Raw genomic sequence first — 20,812 nt, forward strand, 5'->3', positions numbered from 1 at the left:
GGAATAGTCAGGATACCTGCTAGTGATGCCTCTCTGCCAAAAGCATTTTCAGACGTATATATTCAGGACAGACAGTTGTTTTAAACATTGTGTGATGGGACAGTATAACAAATTTTAACTACACAAATAATTAAATAATAATAAATATCAGCATAGCTATGAAGTAATTTTCTTATATGCAAGCCTTATGTATTGGACTCTCAGGTAGTCAAAAAATCGTATTACCCTGTCCTTTATTCTAGATCTTCCCATATTTTTATTTCCTCAGATTCCTCACTGTTGTAATAAAAACTCACACAGAATTTGGTTTCGGAAGCTATACTCATAACTGATGGTTAATTTTGTACATATAACTCTGAAGATTGAGTTAAATAATTATGTTTTTTGAGAGTATAGACGTACTGCACTGTGCTCATAGCATTATAAATGGAAATCATCAAATGAAATGATTGTTTGCTCTTAGCATGGTAACTAAATTGTTATGCATTTTATTTGTGGGGTTTTTTTCCCTTGTCTTTCAGAACAACCATTTTTCTGACTTTATGGACAAAAAAACAGGTTATACAACAAAAAGCATGTTGGCAATCCCAATTATGCAGGGTAAAGAGGTGCTTGCTGTTGTGATGGCACTCAACAAAGTAAATGCCACTGAGTTCTCAAAAGAGGATGAAGAGGTAATAACCCCAAATATCACATAATAGTACAGTTGTTAGTGCAACAAGTAGTTTTGAGTTTGAATCTACCTCTTGATTTGTTACTTTTGTCTTATTTTTTTTCTTTGTCATTTTTAGGTCTTTAAAAAATACCTCAATTTTATATCTTTGGCCCTAAGAAGTCATCATACAACGTATCTCTACAATATTGAAAGCCGAAGAAGTCAGGTATAGAAGAGTTTATTAATGATAATACTTCATTTTTGTGTGAAACCTTTATTATCCCCACTATTTTATATTCTTACAAGCTTACTGAAGTAAGAACAGCATCTGTTTAATTTTTTTTCTGATAACAGTAATGCACCTTATCATTTTATTCTGGAATGCCTAGTATACAAATGTTTACATCTTCTTACTGTTCTGAACATTTACCCTCTTTTTCTTTTGTTGTATATAGATGCTTTTGTGGTCTGCCAACAAAGTATTTGAAGAGCTAACAGATATAGAACGGCAGTTTCACAAAGCACTGTATACTATTCGAATGTATTTGAACTGTGAAAGATACTCTGTTGGTCTGCTGGACATGACTAAAGAGAAGGTAACTATCATTTTGGTCTGGTCGAGAGGTGGCGTCCCTGCCCATGACAGGGAGGTTGGATTAAATGACCTCTAAGGTCCCTTCCAACCTAGGCCATTCTATGATTCTATGATTCTATGATTTTGCCTACTTGCTAGAAATGTGCTACTCCTAACCTTATAGACACAGTTACCGTGCTTTCCAACCCTTTGGGATAATTTATATAAGCTCTAACCATGTTACAAAAATTACATGCAAAATATAAGGATGGCAAGGGATATAATGATAAACAAAAATCCTAATTCTGAAATAATTTTTCATAATTCTATGTGAGAAAGCGTAGAAGAGGGAAGTGCAGATCTGATTATTGCTTTAAAAATACCTGCCTTCTGAAATAACAATTACGTCATACAACCACCCCAAGATAAGCTTCAAATTAGCCTGCAATTTACTGGCAAACATTTCTTGCTTGGAATATATTTAACAATGCTTTCTTAATACTGTCTGAAATGTGATCACAGTACAGCTATGGAGAAAGAAGAATAAAATTATTATCCACAGATGTCATGTTATCTATGAACACAGAACTTTTTTTTTTTTTACTTTTTTTTTTCTTTTTTTTTGCTAAACCCTATGTTTTGTTTTCTCAGGAATTCTATGATGAGTGGCCAATCCGGCTAGGAGAGGCAGAGCCTTACAAAGGCCCCAAGACACCTGATGGACGAGTGAGAATATTTACTTTTCTTCCTATGAATCTGAATTTTGATATTGAGATTGCACAGGTCACCTACATGTTTTTCTCCTTTTATTTAGGAAGTCAACTTTTATAAGATTATTGACTATATTTTACATGGAAAAGAAGAAATCAAAGTCATTCCGTGAGTATACGTTGGCAGTCTGTGAATATGCGGTAATTAGATACGTTGCTGGCATAGAATAATAGCATGTCTGTATTGTAGAAATAATTTAATTTCATTCTCTCTCTAAAGGTCACCTCCAGCAGATCACTGGTGTCTTGTCAGTGGATTGCCAACATACGTTGCTGAAAATGGATTTGTAAGTTCATAGCAAAAGCAAAACCAAAAAGTTTTAGAACATGCAGTTCTTCCAATTGAACAAAAAAAGGTCCAAACCTCCCCATGACCAAAAACCTCTAAAAAAAATACTGTGCTGCTTCCAGCATCATTGGTCCCCAGTGAAATCATGTGCATCAGTAGTCTGGATAGAGAAAAGTCATCAGCACAAGGAGCCAAAACACCAGGAAAATTTCCCTTTGATTGTGATGGCATGAGAGGCATAATGCGTGCGTCTGAGGTCAACTTCTGGGTGTGTTAAGTCTCACTACGAAATGTCAAAATAAGAAAACCATATACAGAGTTTTAAAATTTTCTTTTGTTCTTACCTCTTCTTGCATAGACAGTTATTAGTAAACCTATGGCATTTTTAACAGCAGTAAGGACAGAGCCCTTAGTGCTCAGTTACTTGTCTCTAAACCCCCGTGCCATTTTAGGCTGAAAGTGGTTTTGTTAATCATTATGCTTATGCACTGTGAGACATACAGGAGGGACTTCGCTACAAGCACTCCAGAATGAGATCTGTTAGAATAACCACATCTTATTTACTAAAAACAGTTTTAATTTCTGTAGCTAGCCAGGGTGCTCACTGTTGTTAGCTTAGAAAACAAATACCTTTTTCATATATATCAGGCCAAATCTTAGCACACATTATAATTCATTTAAACAATGTTTACTTTTCTTTATGCTACAGATTTGTAACATGATGAATGCACCAGCAGATGAATATTTCACGTTTCAGGTAATGCCAGTAATATTAATAATTATACATATTCTAGAAAAATTTGCTAATGCTTTCCAACAATTAGTTACACAGTTGATTAGATAAATAATTTCTCATTTGTTTGTGATCTGCAGGTCTTAGTGTTACAGTGCCTATATCAATAGTTGCATTACTACTTTCAAAGAAAAGTACAATATTTCATGTTCTTTGGCTTTCTTACAGAAAGGACCAGTGGATGAAACCGGATGGGTTATCAAAAATGTCCTGTCATTGCCTATTGTCAACAAAAAAGAAGAAATTGTGGGAGTTGCAACATTTTACAACAGGAAAGATGGGAAACCTTTCGATGAGTATGATGAACAGATCATCGAAGTAAGCTTCATAGAATTAGAGGCTTTAAGAAGCCAGATGATGTTAATAAAATATTACTGTAAAAAGTAATTTTAAAATTCTAAGCATTTTTGGATAGGCTAAATTAATATCTAAGCAAATGCCTATCTTCTTCACTCTACAGCTTCTTAAGAATCAGAAATTTTATTTCCCTTTATAAACCTGAAAATCTAGAAGTGATCGTTTACATTCCAATAATGAACAGAACTCAGACATAATTCAATTTTTAATCACCTGACTTTCTAGCACTGGTCAGTATCTCCTAATTAGCAGTGGGTAAGCAGCCACAGCGTGCTGCTTGCCAATGGATATCGTGCCTGCGATCCCGGGAGTTCCCAGAGCCTTCGTGATCCCATGCTCTCAGGCAAGATAAGATGCTGCACCGTGTATCCAAGTCTACTCAGCCAACTTTAGCTACATAAGCCTCAAGTCCTGTAGCGAAATGCGAGTATGGGCCCTAGGCTGAGACAAACGTCAGTAAGAGCTGTGAGGTGCTACCAGAACCTACTGGTGGAAGGTAGAGGGCTCTAACAAGTACAGTTATACATTGTTTTTCAAAGTGCACTACTGGAAACCAGAGTTTAAGGAAAGGAAGTTCAAAGAGTTGGTTTGATTTTACTCTTGTGGTGTCATCTCCCCTTTGCTTGGCTTTGTTACAGACTCTCACACAGTTCCTGGGGTGGTCTGTTTTAAATACTGACACTTATGACAAAATGAACAAGCTTGAAAACAGGAAAGACATTGCTCAGGAAATGCTTATGTACCAGACAAAGGCCACTCCTAGTGAAGTCGAATCCATACTGGTAAGTTTCTGTCCACAGTCACAAAATTAAAGTAGGAAATTTGCCACACAAAAACCTGAACTTCTTACTAATTTTCATTTTTAGAAATACAAGGAGAAATTAAATGTAAATAGCATAGAAGAATGTGATCAAAAGGATCTTATCAGGATTTTGGTAAGTCACTAAACTGAAAATTCTGGTGGCATGTTTATATCAGATGTGTCCTCATTCTAGAAGAAGTTGTGTATAGCCAAATCCTGATTGACACAATTGATTTTAGCTATCAGTTCCACTAGGTAGATGGAGTTGATTTAATAAATACATCTTCAACCTCTTTGGTTATTCTATGCACAGAACCCTGTATTATCTACAGGGAAATACTCTGTCTCAAATATGTGTCAAAAGACTTGTACAATCAAGAGTTAAACAAAAACATTTCTATGAATTAACATTTAAAGTGTTTAACTTCTTTAAATATCCCTGCAGACACTCCTATACCTATAACTGTATTTATTTTATTTTGCAAATGAAAGAAGCGATATTGTTGTGAGGTCACTTTAATTCTGAGTAAGAGAAAACATGTAGGAGTGTCCAGTGGAACAAATCCATTTTCCAATTAATTTTCCTGCATTTCCTTGATGAAACAGATTGCACTCAATCAGTCGAAATTCTGCTACTACTAAACCAAGACTGAGTCACTTTCTTTTCCAGACGGTGCAGTCTTCCGGCTGCCTTGATATTTCATTCTAGAAAGGGAGCACCTTTTTGGAGGAAAACTCCTGTTTGTACTCACTTAATACATTTCATGTTTTCTTACAGAGCAGTCCTGGAGCACATGCACTGACTTACAAAACTCAAAGTCACGTTGCAAGAAAACACTGAACAAACTCCCACTGTTAATGGATAAAAACAGAGCTAGGATGAAGAAAATAGGTCAAATAAATATAAAGCTCTCAACTTCCAGTACCAACCACTTCAAGTTCCCTTCTATCACACTGCGTTTGCTAATGTAGACATAGCCATAAGGAAACTATTTCCTGTTATGTACATGCACACGCCAGAATGCAACAGTGTTAAGGTTTTACTGGCTCCCACAAAGCAGATGCGCACACAGATTACAAGTGGTGAAATCCAAAAACATCAAGAGACCGTGGGTCGCTGCACATATTAAAAAGTAAATTTAATTAAGCAGCATGAATTGCAAAAATTGATAGATAAACTTTATAAAATCTCTCTACTGGTAGAGCAACAAGTGATTACTACGGTACAGACTCCAAGTGTAAAACCATAATACTGCTATGAATTTTTAAATCTCTGAAAAGCAATTAAAACAAGTTCTCTCTACACTGTGGAGTCACAAATTCAAAGGTCTAATATCTTCTGCACTGCCAAGGCTACACGCAAATGCTTTATCCTATTATAAGACCTGGAATCCCAGATAGCTAATGGGATAAAGCAGGTGTTCCTAGATCTGATGACTCACAAAGTAATGGGTCTTAAAACACCACTGCTCCAGGTTTCCTCGTCCTTGACCCCAGATCAGAGTAGATATAAAAGAAAATCCCAGGAGAAGTAAACACCTTTGCCTGGATATTCAGCCTTATTTGTTGAGACACATGCACACGGTCATCTTTTTTCCTTATCCATAAAACGGAGATCACTTATAGGCTACTATGAAGGAAGGGAGTAATTGTGGTCATATACCCTATTTTTGGTGTTGCATCAGCCTCCCCTGGATTAAATCTTGTTTGGATTGGGGCACATTCTTTAAAATATAATACTGCTTGCCTTAGGCTCTGGGATATGCAGATGAAAAGTGTTATAGAACAGTTCACTAATAATGCTATTACCATTTAGGCTCTTCAATGGGTATCTAAGCAATGCATAAAAAATAAACAACTTAAATTCAGTATGGGGTTCTTAACTTTCACATCCTCTGCACTTAAGAATTTAGTATATATTTTATGGAGGCTCTTCACTATAAGGTATCTGTCCTTCAGAAAGAGAAAAAACCCTGAATGCCATCCAGACAGCATTGAATGAAACATGGGGAAAAATTATGCACTTATACAGTCCACTACTTCGTTTTCATTAGGTGAAATCAGACAGACTATTTGAGGGCTGGTTGTGGAGCAGAAACAAACCACCAGCACTCCAGAGGTTAAAAAAAGTACAGGAAGCTTTGCTTGCGTATAGTGTCTCCAAAGGCTATGGGTAGGCAGGCATGCAAGCAAGCCTTCTGTTATTTAAAAAATGTTGCTACGATTTATTCTACTATAAAATTAAAAAATATTTTGTTCTAGACAGATTGGTTTTGGTCACTATATTGATCGCTGTTCATAGGATCCAAAAGGGAAGAACAACACTTAACAAGAATAATTTTGGTTGTGAAAAAGATGAACTGCAGCATTGAGACCAGGTCAAAAGTAGTAGAATAATAAGATTTTATACCAGGAAGGAGAAATTCCAAGGCCTGCAATTTCTGAACTAAGGAAATGTTAAGATGGTCACAACAGATTGTGTTGGGATTCAGAGTAGGAAGAAACACCGTCTCGCCAAAACCTTCACCCATCCCCTTTAAGAAGAAAGCCAGAAGTGTCACAATTGTATTTCATAACTTAATACACATTAGTCTGTACTGAAACTTGAGGCCTTTGAAGATACAGTAAGCATACTGGCCTTAGGCAATGTTTCAAATGAAGTCTAAAAAGAAAGCAAAAAAGTTTTTCCAACTTTTTTCTTACCAGAAAAAAACCTGTGTTTTTGACTTTTCCTAACAGAGAGAAGAATTACCTGATCCAAAAGATTTAGAACTGTATGAATTCCGCTTCAGTGACTTTCCTGTTACAGAGCATGGCCTCATAACTTGTGGAATACGACTGTTCTTTGAGATAAATGTTGTTGAAAAGTTCAAAGTCCCAGCTGAGGTCTGATTTATTTTGTCTTGCTTATATTTTTTTTAAAAAAGAAGAAAACTAGCTGAGTGTAGGTAATTTAATATAGAAGTAGGCAATGCTAAAATACCAGTGGTATGGATAACAGTCTTCCATTATTAATTAAGCATTTGTGTATTTGTCATAAAGACTAATCCTGAAATTGTATGAGCTATGGAAGGAATTAAATTGACATACATTTACCAAGAACAATTTGCTGCTTCCATGTTTAATTCAATGAAAAGCAATGATTTTCATAGAACTTGCACATTATTACAGTAATTTCATAGCGTATTGCAGTGATTTTATATGAATTCCATTATTTTGTTTCAATTAAGTCTTGATCACTTTTGTTCACAATAGGTCCTTACAAGGTGGATGTACACAGTCAGGAAGGGTTATCGAGACATCACTTATCATAACTGGCGACATGGATTCAATGTGGGACAAACAATGTTTACTCTGCTGATGGTAATGTTGCTAACGTTAACCTTACATTCATCATGCAGTTCTCCTTTCAACTCCATCTGGAAAATTTAGGGAGGTACACACTCAGAATTGTCTCTTTCTTTTACAGACAGGCAAAATAAAGAAATACTATACTGACCTAGAAGCCTTTGCCATGGTTGCTGCTGCTTTCTGCCATGATATTGATCACAGAGGGACCAATAACTTGTATCAAATGAAGTAAGTACAAATGCTCAAATATATGGAAATGTAGTAGTTTTAGTAGAAAATGAAAAAAAAAAACAAATCAAAACTAGCAAAAATGTAAGGTATATATTCCATATTCACCTGGTATGAATAAACATTTACCCTACAGAAGATTTCTGCCTCAGAGCATTTGTCAGGACAGCTCAAAGACAAAGAAAAAATGCTAAAGCAGAATGGTAGAAGGATCTCCAGGAGCTGCAATTCATTTTTTAAGAGAGACTAAGCTCTAGCCGTGCTTGGACTGTAGCAGAGCCTTGTGCAAATGAAGCCACAAAGAAAGGAGGAAAGTAAATTAAAATCCCTGACTGGATCAAGTTTTTTCCAGACAGGGCATAAGCACGTTTCTGGAGAGAGTTTCAGAATACAACATAGACAAGGGCCAGTTTAGAGGGAGACAAGACTGAAGATGCATTCCTCTTCTCTGTTCTCTATTGTCCGATCTGACCAGCTCAGTCGTTCTCTGCCCCCTCAGTTTACTGACTGATGAAGGTCCTTTCCTGAGGGGTAATCTCCTCATGTTATACAGGATTCTGAGCTGAAGAGCTTGTGCTCTGCCACTGGGCCCACATGACAGTAAGTCACACATCAGGAGGTTAAGCTTTGCAATTCATGCTCCTTTTTGTTCTGAGAAAATATTCTAAAGGTGTTCTTTGTGATTTTGTTTGTTATGAAACAATATTAACTAGTAGATGCTTGTTATAGAACAATATTAATTCATTTTGGTTTATATTCTGTATTACAACATCACATCTCATGGCGAGACCCACTCTTTTGCTGAAGAGTGAACAATCTACCATTTAGTCTTTCACATGATCTGTTAGGGCTTGTTTCTATGTGCTAGCCAGAGAACACAGGTTTCTCTGAGTATCACATGCACCAGAAGGATGTAACTGTAATCTTCTGAGTACTGTTTCCTACCAACCGTATGTCCAGAATGATTCATCCTTCTCCTCTGACCCTGGATACACTCCTCCCAGGAGAGGTGTTTCAGCCTGCAGGCTACAGCAGTGACGCCAGGGGATTTTCTGATTATTCTCAGGGATTCTCCATGTGACGTAGGAAAGAGAGACAGACACTGATTCTTATTCAGTGGACTGCATCTCATCCAAATAAGTTTAAGGGGGGGGTTAAATCTGCCTACTGTGGTCTTCCCTAGCTGACAGCCCTCTATGTGAGGTCATATGCAGTAAAGCTATTTATAAAAGTTATCAGGCTTTACCACGACAGTCCTAATCACAAGTCAGAAAAACAGGTAGCATGTACCAATCTGCCTTGGGTTATCTGAGGAATAGAGTTATTAATCAGGGCAAAAGGAAAACACACTTCCAAACATGCAAAACCACTTGAAGCCTAAGCAGATAAGTGACTTCTCCCTTCCTCCCACTACCTTCCTCTGACGCAGAATTTTCTCTCTTGAAGCTTAGCCCAATGTCAGAGTGATGCTTTGAGCTCTATGATAAGAACGCACCTGAGCAGTCAGGACTTGTGCAGTCCATAAAATGGGGATTTTGGGGGAGAGGAGGAGCTCCATTAGAGGAATTAAACTCCATTATACTGTTACTTCAGAACTAACTTACAGTAAGTTAGAATCACAGTGGACATGGCCCACAGTCATTAAGACAAACAAGTTCAAAAACCATGCCACAGAAAGAATACTAAAAAACTGTTAAAGGCTACTTTTAACAGAAGTTGTGTAGATTAATCAAACAGCAAGACTGAATGTGCAAGACAAACTACAGGCGTGTTTAAAAAGCAGTTTTTGAGTTTTGAGGCATCTACCCACACCTTTGATTTGAGCGGGCACTGAACATCCACTGCTCTCCAATTTCCACCATTACTCAGTCACAAGAGTGAAGGCAAGCAAGTAATTCCTTTTGCTTTGCATCACACCAATGGTTTAGATACAGAGATTAAATTATTAAACATGCAGATCAGAAGCATTTTAATCCTAAAAATCTGAATCCTGAATCACAAATATTGCCTCCAAAATACTATAAAGAATTGCTTCTTTTTCAACAGGTCAGCGGCTCCACTTGCAAAGCTCCATGGCTCTTCCATTTTGGAAAGGCATCACTTAGAGTACAGTAAAACCCTACTGCAAGATGAGGTATGTTTGCATGAACCTTCTGCTCACACTGATCAACACAAATGATCCAATTAAGTGACGATGTTCCAAATTTCACCATGTCTTCCTCATTCCTCTAGGTCCAGATTAAGAAATTATGCTAAAATTTGGAAGTTTAAGCCAAATTCTTATGCATTGTTCCCTCTTAGAGAAATACCAGTAATCCCACCAGAAACAGACTCAGTTAAGACAGACAAGTTTTTCCTCTGGGCCTCACTCACACTCCTCAGATTTTTTCCACTTTCACAAAACAGCTGATGTTGAAACCAAAGCAGAAAACACAACAGATACACACAAAATGTTTTAACTAAACTGCTGCCCCTGGTTCACAAGATCTGCGTTCAGCTGCTGGCTCTGGCAGCGAGGAACAAAGGGATGGAGTTGTTCATGGAAGGCCCCTTCACCCCCAGGCCTGACTCCATGCCCCCCTTACCTTAGCCAAACCAGAGAAGGCGGCATTGCGAGGCTCTCCTGCAGCTCCCATGACTGATCCTCCCTGAATGAGGCAGACGCCCCCAGCTGCCCTTCCCCAGCAGCCGGGCAGGGAGGGCTCCCCACTGCAGCCTCCTCAAGCTCAACAAGATGGCGGCAGTGGGGGTCAGCCATCTTTCCCTCAGCGCTGCCTGGTGCCGTCCCGGCTACATGGGAAAAAAGTATTTATAATTCTAGTACATATTTTGCAGTGAAATAAGAGGTTGTGGAGTCTCCTTCTCTGGAGACTTTCAAAACTGGCCTGCATGCATAGCCTGCCCTAGGGGATCCTGCTTTAGCAGAGGGGTTGGACTAGATGATGTCCAGAGGTCCCTTCCAACCCCTGACATTCTATGGTTCTATGATTTAACAGGCAAGGGGTGAACACACACGCCCATTCCCTTCCACTTGTTCGCAGCAGCGTGGCAGGAACCAAGTTCCACCCTCATTTTTCATCGGATCCCTGGGGTGGTGCTATTTCCTTACCTCAGGAAGCCACATGATAAATCCTTACGCTAACCAGTAGCACAATGTTCATAAAACATCCAGAAGATTTATGATTACAAAACAAAACAAACACCTTTACCTTTATTGATGGTGATGTACTTTTTCAAATGTGGGTTGCTGGAGACTAACTCCTGCTCTTTGCTGGAGCAGCTGTCAGGACCTCTGGAGGCTTTCAGCAGTGGCATCATTGCTCCCCATGTTGTCACAAGGATTGTCCCCTCAGTTAAAAAAAGAAGGAAAACAAGGACACTTAGAAAAATGCTGAGTGTGATGGTCTGAGTCTCTCTGCCTGAGGAAAAAGACACCACACTTATTACAGTGCTAACAGCACTGCAGGCCGTTGTGCCAAGCCAGGTTAACAGGAGGAAAAGGTCTCTACTGTGAAGCTTTAAAAGGCATACGAATATTAGGTTTAGGGAATATGAACTGTAAAGAAATTACAAAGAACTGCCATTTCTTTACTAATGAAGTGGAATACAGGTGGCTTGCTCTGGTTTTAATTTATATATGGCAATAGCAGGACTTGCAGTTTGAGTCACTGTGGATTTAGCTATTTGTGCAGCCTCTGTGAGCAGCATCTTAGACCCACCTACTGTTCACAGTTTTTTAGCCATTTATTAGCCATGAATAAGAGCCATCCTTACCAATCAAATAATTTGTTGTTTGTAGCATTCTTTTAATTTAGGGACTGTAGTTGGCCAATTTTGTTATATTGTTCTGTGTGATAACCTGTAGAGTACAAACCAAAGACAGTGTTATAAAAGGAATTGAATTCGTAAACTTTCCATCTTGCAGAGTTTAAACATCTTCCAGAACCTAAATAAGCGCCAGTTTGAAACCGTTCTACACTTATTTGAAGTTGCAATAATAGCAACTGATTTGGCTTTGTATTTCAAGTAAGTACTATATTCCGTATAACTTTCTGCTGAAAAACATGTCAATCCTATAGCATTTATAACCGTAGTTTTTGGTTATTTGTGCAGAGTACAGAGCTACGTTTAAAACTTTTACTAACTCTAATTCTTGTAAAAAGTCAAAACAATCTTAGATTCATGATAAGCTTTCAAATTAGAGATCACATGAACGTATATGAACTTAGGATACATTTAGCAGGCCATTCAAATACGCTTTTAGTTACAGCAAACACTGCTTTTAGTTACAGCAAACACTGTATTTCAGAAGAGTGGATTCTGTAGCCTAATCGTAAGGTTGTGTGCAATTGTGATATTTAGCATACCATACTTCAACTACTCACACTAAACAGAAGTATGCTTAAGACATGGAAATTAAGATACTGGTTCAAAAATGAAACCGTAGCTATCAGTTGATCCCAGTGCTAAATATACCAAAGACTCCAAATATCAAATCATCTGTCCTGTTCCTAAGTTACTGACTTAACGGGCTTTAAAATGGGTATTTTCCTTAAAGATATGGGGAGCCTTTTGCTTTGGTCCACATATCGTAAAACATTTTAAAGTCAGGAGACAGGAAACAATTCAGTAAGTTGTTCAATAGCAGTTACTAAATTTTGGTGAGCGGTAATTCCATTATTTCATTAATTCTCAATGCAAATTAGAAGATTTATTAAGACCCAGCATGTTACATTTATGTTTTTGAAAGTTCTTCTCAGTCAGATCTTGGTGTTTCTGTGGATTTTTGAGGGGAAGGAGTGGAAGTACATTTATTAGTATTTGTTTCACTTTTCCCAATTCATTAATATTGCAGGTAGTAACAAACATGTAATACTAAAGAAATAAGAATGTCAACCCAAACAGTTTATTATGAATTATGAAATTGGTTATTTGTTTCTTTGTCAGGAATTCTGACATAATACTTTATATATCAGTGGTATATAGCAAAATGTAAATGTCCTACGTTACCTGAAAAGTTTGAGCGTAACAGGAAGAAGTTATCACTTCGATACTACTATGACTAGGATGCTATTTCAGAAAAGCATAAATATCACAAATAGGATTTTCTATTTAGTTTTTAATTCAGGAACTTTTGTTCATTAACATATGGTTTATTGGTATGTTTCAACAGGAAAAGAACTATGTTTCAAAAGATTGTGGATGCAATTGAAAAAATGGAATCAGAAGAGGAGGCAATTAAATATATATCTATTGACCCAACCAAAAAAGAAGTCATCATGTAGGTGGTTAATACTTTACTCTTTATTCAATCGCTTATCTAGGACCAGATTTTAAAAGAATTTGATGAGCATAACCATGATTTTAAAATGGAAATAGATGTCTACAATCTTCTTAAAATGTGCATCCATCTGCATCTGAGTTATCTAAATTCCTTGTTTATTTCTATCAGCATCCTAACTATACTCCTGTTCTGCGTTTTCAAAGGGCTATGATGATGACTGGATGTGACTTGTCTGCAATAACCAAGCCTTGGGAAGTGCAAAGTAAGGTAGGTAGTTTTCAAACAGACAACACTGCATTTACTGTCTCTTTTACTGCCTATTTTGTTCATGATCATTCAAAAAAAATTCTTATGATCAGCTGATAGTTATTTAAGTATCAGCACTCCGCTGTGTTTCCAGAAAACAACCTCAATTTTTCTCTCACTATGAGTCTAAGTATTCCATAATGTCTCTTCTCAACCACTGTACAGTTGTTCGACCCTTCTCTACTTGTCCTTCAGCTAAAACTGAATCATTCTGTCAGCTGCTCAAGACACACTTAAATACCACTCAGCTATTTTTGTGCTATTTAACTTTTGCTATTTTTCAGCTATTTTTAAGGCACAGATTAAATAACAGTATGATTTGAGTTGCGCTTATTCTGTATATCTTGGTGCCATTGCAAAGTAGCTTAAATACACGAAAATAAAGTCTTTAATACAGTGTGACGTGGCTTTGTGTGTAAGCACTTCAAGGACTCCAATACTTATTGACCATCATGCTGAAGGTCACCACTTAGCCTTACAGGACTAGATTTTAACAATACATAATCGAAACACTACTGCAAGATGCTTGTGGAGCTTTCTAAGTAATACACGTTACAGGTACTAGAAGGCTGTGATGTTGCTAGTACTGTCTTGTTCCTGTTGACAAGGAACAAAACAATAATCTACAATTTACTCGGTATGCACCAGAATAGTGGTAGAGATAATTTCCTGGAAAAAGGCTTAAGTACTCCAGAAAGTGTCTGTAATTTTTAAAAGAAGGGCTTGACTACCTCTACAGGGATTAAGGAGTGGGATTGTACTTGTTTGACCAGAACTCCCTATTTCTGAGATTTTTTTTTAATTACTCAGGCATAATGCAGCTAGCACGAAATAAATCCTTTCATGTGGAACTTAGTAACAATAGTCAAGTGGTAAATAGTAGCATGCCAGTTCTTGGTTAGTCAACATTTTCATATTTTCTGGAAAGCCTTTTTTTTCTTTATTTAAATTTACTACTTTCTCCTGACACTTCCACTGAATTGTGATTATTCAGGTTGCCCTCATGGTTGCAAATGAATTCTGGGAGCAAGGTGACCTGGAACGAACTGTGCTACAGCAGCAGCCAATTGTAAGTACTAAATAATTTAACTGCGTTAAGCAATATTAACCATTATGAAAACACTGAATAGATAATGGTACATGATGCTTACTAGATCATTATACCCAAAAAGCACGATATCTACATAACCTAACTCTGCTCTGTTCTAGCCTATGATGGACAGAAACAAAGGAGATGAACTACCTAAGCTCCAAGTTGGTTTCATTGATTTTGTGTGTACGTTTGTGTACAAGGTAAGAATGACTAATGTGGTTTTCCCACTGCAGCAGTTCTGACGACACAATTAGTCACAAAACATTGCAGTTAAAAAATTCTAGACAGCAGCAAGAGTCTCAGTTACAGGGTAACAACTATCACAACCACTGAATTTTTTCAACGTTTTGTTACATAGAAGAATTGCTCCCACAAAGCAAATTCAAGAGGTGTGAGGCAAATTCACAAAAGTGAAGATCTCAGTGAAACTTGAGGGCGCTGAGGTTTTGTTACCACCTTGAAAGAATGAGACAGAAAGCTCAGTCTGACTCTTCACAGCCCCACTTAATGTAAGCGTGTAACATGTGGATGGTTAAAGAAAGCAGTTAATTGCACAGCAAAGGGAATAGGAAATTGTCAATATTCTGGAAATACAGATCTTTTTTATCTCCTGTAAGGCCCTGAAGTGCCAATTAGTCTTTGTCTAACTTTTAATGTTATCTCCAAGTGTCATGCAGAACAGTGACATGTAATATTTTAACACCTTCAGATACATCTTTATCTGCTCGAATATACTACAGGATACTAGACTTTTTTCTTATATCCTGATACTGACAAGCATATGATAAAACGCCATGTATCGTAGTTATAATTGTATTATATGAAGCAGACTAACAAATATGGGATTAGGGAAGATATAAAAATGTGCAGTACATAATTCAGATCTTTTCCAATTGACAATGTATGCAATAGGGCATTATTAACCCAACACTGTTTTTCCAATAATATGCCACCACTGCATGGCCAAGAACATGCTTTCAAATGGGCACCAGCAGGTACCCACACTACTCCTTTTAAATTTTTTTTCTTCTACAGAAAACCCACTACCATAGATAGAACAAGGGCTTGGAAAAGAAGTGAAATCAGATGAAATTACTTAATCTAGCATACATACTGAGTTAGATTTAACAGAAAACTGAAAAGCAGCAGGATTTCCACAAATTCAGACTTTACAAATCATCAGTGTTTGCAAATTTCTAATTTACTAATTTAAATTGTTTGTATAGGAATTCTCAAGGTTTCACAAGGAAATTACACCTATGTTTGATGGTCTTCAGAACAACAGGGTTGAATGGAAAACACGAGCTGATGAATATGAAGAGAAGATGAAAGTCATTGAGGAACAGAAGAAAAAGGAAGAAGAAGCAGCTGCCAAAAAAGGTTAAGGAACTTCTAAGGTTTTCATTCATGTATATTTGTAAGACAGTCAACATATTATCTCTCTCAAATGCACACATACAGTGCACTTGTGCAATATTCTATTTATACTAATGGTATGCAAGTTCTGAATTAGCCAAATTAGCTTTATCTTTACTCAGAAAAGGAGTAACATTTAAAGATTACATCAACACAGAACACAGACCTCGTTTCCTAAACTGCAGAATTATAGAAAATATGACCATCACAAAAGCAAACAGAATGCAAAATTTCTTTTGTCTTCAGAGTTAAAACTGAACGTAATTAAACACTGATCTGTGAATGTTGCAATCACCTGAAATACTAGAGACATCAAAATTCTGTGTGGCATCAGCCCTAAATATATTCAGGGACTGTGTTAAAGCTGAAAATGAAAAACATAAAGAAAAGAGATGGGAATGGATAGGGTGTATTTGGAACATAAAAAAGCAGTAGGAATGTCCACTTCTCTTCCAAGTTCAAGATAAAGCTTTTGGCTCTGGTTTCCTACCATCAGTTTCCGGGATTAAATACACTCACTCTCATATTACAAATTTAACACTAATCTTTCTAAGACATCCCAAGACCTAAAACTGAAAGTATGGTTCTGCATATCATAACCTAGAAGAGAATCTGATTTTATAGAAACTGAGATCCTAGAACTGAAGTGCGCGACAAGTCACTTATTCTGTTTAAAGAAGTTAGTTTACTCTTAAATCATAAGACAGTACTGAATAATTTATTTGTTAATCAGTGTCTGTGGGAAATAGGTGCATATTCTTCACATTTCACACAGAGAAGCTACTCAAGGCTACCCACCAAGTTATATCAGTGTGTGAAGTGGAACTAGGAAGTTATTGGCTCCTAAAATAAATAATACTAAACTAAAATTAAATACCAATGCTGTTGCAGGGTGGTTTAAAAAGTAGTGTAAGTTACATGATTTAATCAAAGTACATTTTTTGAAAGACAAGTTTAACACAAGTTAAATATTATTATTGTAATAAAATTACAGTAAGTATTTTGGCCTGCTCACACTGTGATACCACTTACATACACTTTCACAGCAATTATGTCCCCACCATTTATTTTTAAAGATACTTTCTTTGCAATTAATCATACCATCTTATTTAAGATTAATTTATTGCTGAGAACTAGCTGGTTGTGAGTATGGACAAAGTACTCTCTCCTTATACTGGAATGTAAGCATCTGAACTTCACAGAAATACCAGCAAAACAAACCAACCTGGGACCTACAGACAAACTTCCTTATACATCTGCTTTTTTGGCAAAGAGTATAGTCACTGAAGTCTGATCCTATGCTCTTAAGCATAAGGTTCTTAAAATTAAATTCCACATTTAGGAATACTCAGGTACTTTTACTCCCATTTGAAGTTAGGATCATCTTACATCATTGGCATTTTGGAAGCACTTAGTCATTGCCTTAAAGACAGGAGTATTTTCCCAGAAGGAGCCGTACACAGGCAAGCACAGACAGAGTGATTTGCAGGGGTTAAGGATCTGACCTTTGCCTATCATACCTGGTATCACAAAATGTAAGTGAATTATTTTGCATCTTTTTAAATGTGCACTGGAATGAGGCCATGCATGTTTGTGAAGAACAGATCTGACACTGTCAAATCAAGGCCATGCAAATATATGCGTTTGTTAAGTCAATTCATACAAACAATAATTGATACGTGCTGAACCACAGCGGTTTCTCTAGATCACACTGACCTGGCTATTCTTAGTCATTCAGTAGACAGAAACCAAAATAAACATATTTGCTGAACCACTACAGTGGAAAGTTCAGAACAGAAACTAAACCAGAATACATTATTAAACTAATAAAATAAAATACATAGTTAGTAACATAGTGTTGATTATATCCACAAATTACAGAGGGTAGGACACTGATTATGTGACATGTTTCAATGCAGGTGGAAAGGGTCGAAAATGACCTAGTAACATGGTGATCCACAGCTGTCAAATGTAAGTTTTAATTCTAATATTGGTATCTTAACTGAAATGAACCTGGAAACGCTATCTATTATATTGAAGTAATCTCAACTATAACCAACGAACATCTGTGGCATCATACGAGAGAGACAGTAACGGAATCAGTAGTTATAGATAACAAACAAGAAGTGTCTCTCTTAATTGGTAATTACAAAGGGATTCATGCAGGGTTGGATAAAGGCTCATACAATTAGGTCAAATTAAAGTTTTTGTATCATCTGCTTCAAAAATAGATTCTCAGTTTATATTGATCCAAGAGTTTCTTTCTTTCTTTCACATGGCTTGCATACCTCAGTTTTGTATGTGTGGGACAGAGTTATATATATTTAACTACTGAAACTTTCCAGTAAGAGTGGTTCAGTGTGTGTTTGATCCTCTGAGAAACATTGTTTTCAACGGCTACACTGTATACACATATGCATATAGAGCATCTGTTAGTGGTTTTTACTCCATTTTCCCTGAAAAGTAGTGAAAGCACATTCAATTTTCAGATCAAACACATATAATATGCATATCAAAAAAGCAATGCCTTTTTAACAAGAAATTAGAGAAGCTAAAATTAACAGAAAATACTAATTTTACCTTTCTCCTCTGTTTTTTTAGCAGGAGATGGAGGTGGTGGAGGTGGAGAGGAAGGAAAATCCAAGACATGTATAGTTTTGTAATCCTCTGTCTCAAACAGCGTTTCTGCTACAGAAAAGACATCTAGAAAAAACTTCAATGAGTCCCAGTGGATTTCTGCTTCGCATAGAATAGTATAGATTGACCTTTTAACAATCCTCTTCAATACTCACCATTTGTTGGAAATAATTTTTAATGGAGTAAATTGTTAACAATTAAAAACTGGAAAATTAAAAGAAAAAATAATGGTGCAAAATGAGTTAACTAGGTATTTTTTCATGTCACAATTTATATCCAGTACTTATATTAAAGTAACTTCTGCACACTGTCCAGAAAAAAATCACTGAATGGAATCTAACATGTATAACTCAAAAATTTGCAATTTCCGTAACTTGTATATTTAGATTTTTTTTATTATGTGTATTTGCTTAATCTGGATTTGTCCTTTTCATTCATTCTTAATACTATATAAAGTCCTAGAGTAAACATCTCCTTCACTCTAGGAATGCTCAACACCATTCCCTTGCTCATATTTTTAAAAAGCAAGTCCAAGGTACACAGTATTTTTTCAAAACTACCAAGCATAAATCTGTAAATTGTAGTCACACCTAAGAGAAACCAGTCGTAGGCCCATGTGCAAACAACTCTGCCCACAGTTCCTAAACTGATCATCTTTTATTGTAAAAATTGTAAAGAGCAGACTGTAAACACCATAATTCACACAAAAGTAAGAGTTTAATAAGATACCTATATTAGTAATACTACAGCAGGATCCACATCCAAAGGCATTTTGAAAGGCTCAGGTACTCCCAACGGACCTTTGTTTAAATACAGTAAGTGAAAATATTTGAAAACCAATGAACTAGTACTGATTTAATCTTGCGAGGGAGAGGACAGCAGTAGAGCACATCAAAATTCAGACTACCTCCCTTTCTACAACCAGGAGGATACACTGCATACAAAGCAGCTCTTCATAAACAACAATCTCCCTACCAAAACCATCTGTTCTTGAAGAACGATAGAGTCCACTCCATACCTTCTACTCAGGTCTCACCAAGTCGGCTCCTCCTGCAGCTGAAGGAAGGGAAATGCCTAGTGTGTCATGCACGGACCTAAGTATTCACTGGAATCAGTTCCAAATCTAAGAGAATTGCCAAATGCAATTCTTGCAACAAAAAAGTGCTTTCACCACTTTCACACCCAATCCTGCCGCTTTTCTTCTCTCTTTAAAGAAAGAAGACCCATACTCTTTTTCCCCCCCCCAAAAGGGCCTCTCAGCATCCACAGAGAAAGGAACGACTGAATGATTTGCCATATTATACATCTTTCTAACAACGTCCTACAGAGATACTGTGTACAGTTATCACCCAGGATTAAAGGAAGCCATAAAAATATCCCACTTACTACATCTTTATTTACAAATGAGTCAAATATTTTATGGAAACTTAGTTATGACATAAGACTGGGTATGATGTATTATTTTCTGTATTAAATGCAGATACTAAAAAACCTATTTCAAGATTGTTTTATCATGTAATTTTATTTTAATTGTATTAAATGATGTATTTAATATGTATACTGTACCATTTGATAACTGTAATTTGAAGACCCCAAGAGGAGTTAGTTATCCACACCACATGATATACAATACTTGAAACAATAAATATAGCAACACATTTGACAAAAAGCCCCTTTGGGCAAGTTGCATACACGTAAGCAGATTGCTGCAGATTGGATTTGACTCTCAACGAAGCTTGCGAGATGACAGAGAATTAACCTTTAAATCCACCTTCTTACCTAAAGAAGCCTTCGTGCAAGGCTACGTTTATTTCTTACTCAAGGACACACTAAATATGTCCTTGTACTGTCATCTATAACTGTTTAAAATGTAATTATGTTAAGTAATACTTGTAAATAAGAGTTCTCAATTTATTCATATGAGTGCATGTAAAATGTTCATAAATACACTGCAACTATCTCTGCTGTTACATTTTCCACATCAAATACTTATTATACATACATTCTAAATACTTATCTACAGTGGGAAGTACTTATCAAAAATATATTTTATACAACACTAACTTCACAGATTAACAGGAATATTTAATTAAAAAAAAAAAGTTTGTCCTTTATAGCCAAAGTAATTTTCATACAACAAAGAAAATAGCCACTGTAACTATTCATGTGCAGACTGTTTCTTTGGAAACATAAAATAAAGAATGTTCAAAGTTGTGTTGCTATTTGAAAAGGAAGATGAATGCAGTAAGTTTCTCAA

At 36.5% G+C, this 20,812-nt stretch overlaps 1 protein-coding gene across 1 annotated transcript in view; it reads left to right on the forward strand.

Annotated features, from left to right (window-relative positions):
• PDE6C (phosphodiesterase 6C, cGMP-specific, cone, alpha prime) overlaps positions 1–18,581 on the forward strand; it is a 28,970-nt gene extending 10,389 nt beyond the window's left edge. Inside the window, exons 2-22 of the mRNA XM_009868856.1 lie at positions 522–674; positions 792–881; positions 1,111–1,251; positions 1,881–1,955; positions 2,044–2,108; positions 2,220–2,286; positions 2,998–3,045; positions 3,250–3,399; positions 4,077–4,220; positions 4,305–4,373; positions 6,980–7,126; positions 7,496–7,603; positions 7,710–7,819; positions 9,866–9,953; positions 11,745–11,845; positions 12,993–13,100; positions 13,307–13,370; positions 14,404–14,478; positions 14,619–14,702; positions 15,729–15,882; positions 18,520–18,581. Coding sequence (XP_009867158.1) covers positions 522–674; positions 792–881; positions 1,111–1,251; positions 1,881–1,955; positions 2,044–2,108; positions 2,220–2,286; positions 2,998–3,045; positions 3,250–3,399; positions 4,077–4,220; positions 4,305–4,373; positions 6,980–7,126; positions 7,496–7,603; positions 7,710–7,819; positions 9,866–9,953; positions 11,745–11,845; positions 12,993–13,100; positions 13,307–13,370; positions 14,404–14,478; positions 14,619–14,702; positions 15,729–15,882; positions 18,520–18,581 — 2,103 coding nt within the window. The remainder of the gene's footprint in view (positions 1–521; positions 675–791; positions 882–1,110; positions 1,252–1,880; positions 1,956–2,043; positions 2,109–2,219; positions 2,287–2,997; positions 3,046–3,249; positions 3,400–4,076; positions 4,221–4,304; positions 4,374–6,979; positions 7,127–7,495; positions 7,604–7,709; positions 7,820–9,865; positions 9,954–11,744; positions 11,846–12,992; positions 13,101–13,306; positions 13,371–14,403; positions 14,479–14,618; positions 14,703–15,728; positions 15,883–18,519) is intronic.
• The last annotated feature ends 2,231 nt before the right edge of the window (positions 18,582–20,812 follow it).

This window comes from Apaloderma vittatum, unplaced genomic scaffold, assembly GCF_000703405.1.
Source record: "Apaloderma vittatum isolate BGI_N311 unplaced genomic scaffold, ASM70340v1 scaffold22374, whole genome shotgun sequence".
In the NCBI taxonomy this organism is placed as follows: Eukaryota; Metazoa; Chordata; class Aves; order Trogoniformes; family Trogonidae; genus Apaloderma; species Apaloderma vittatum.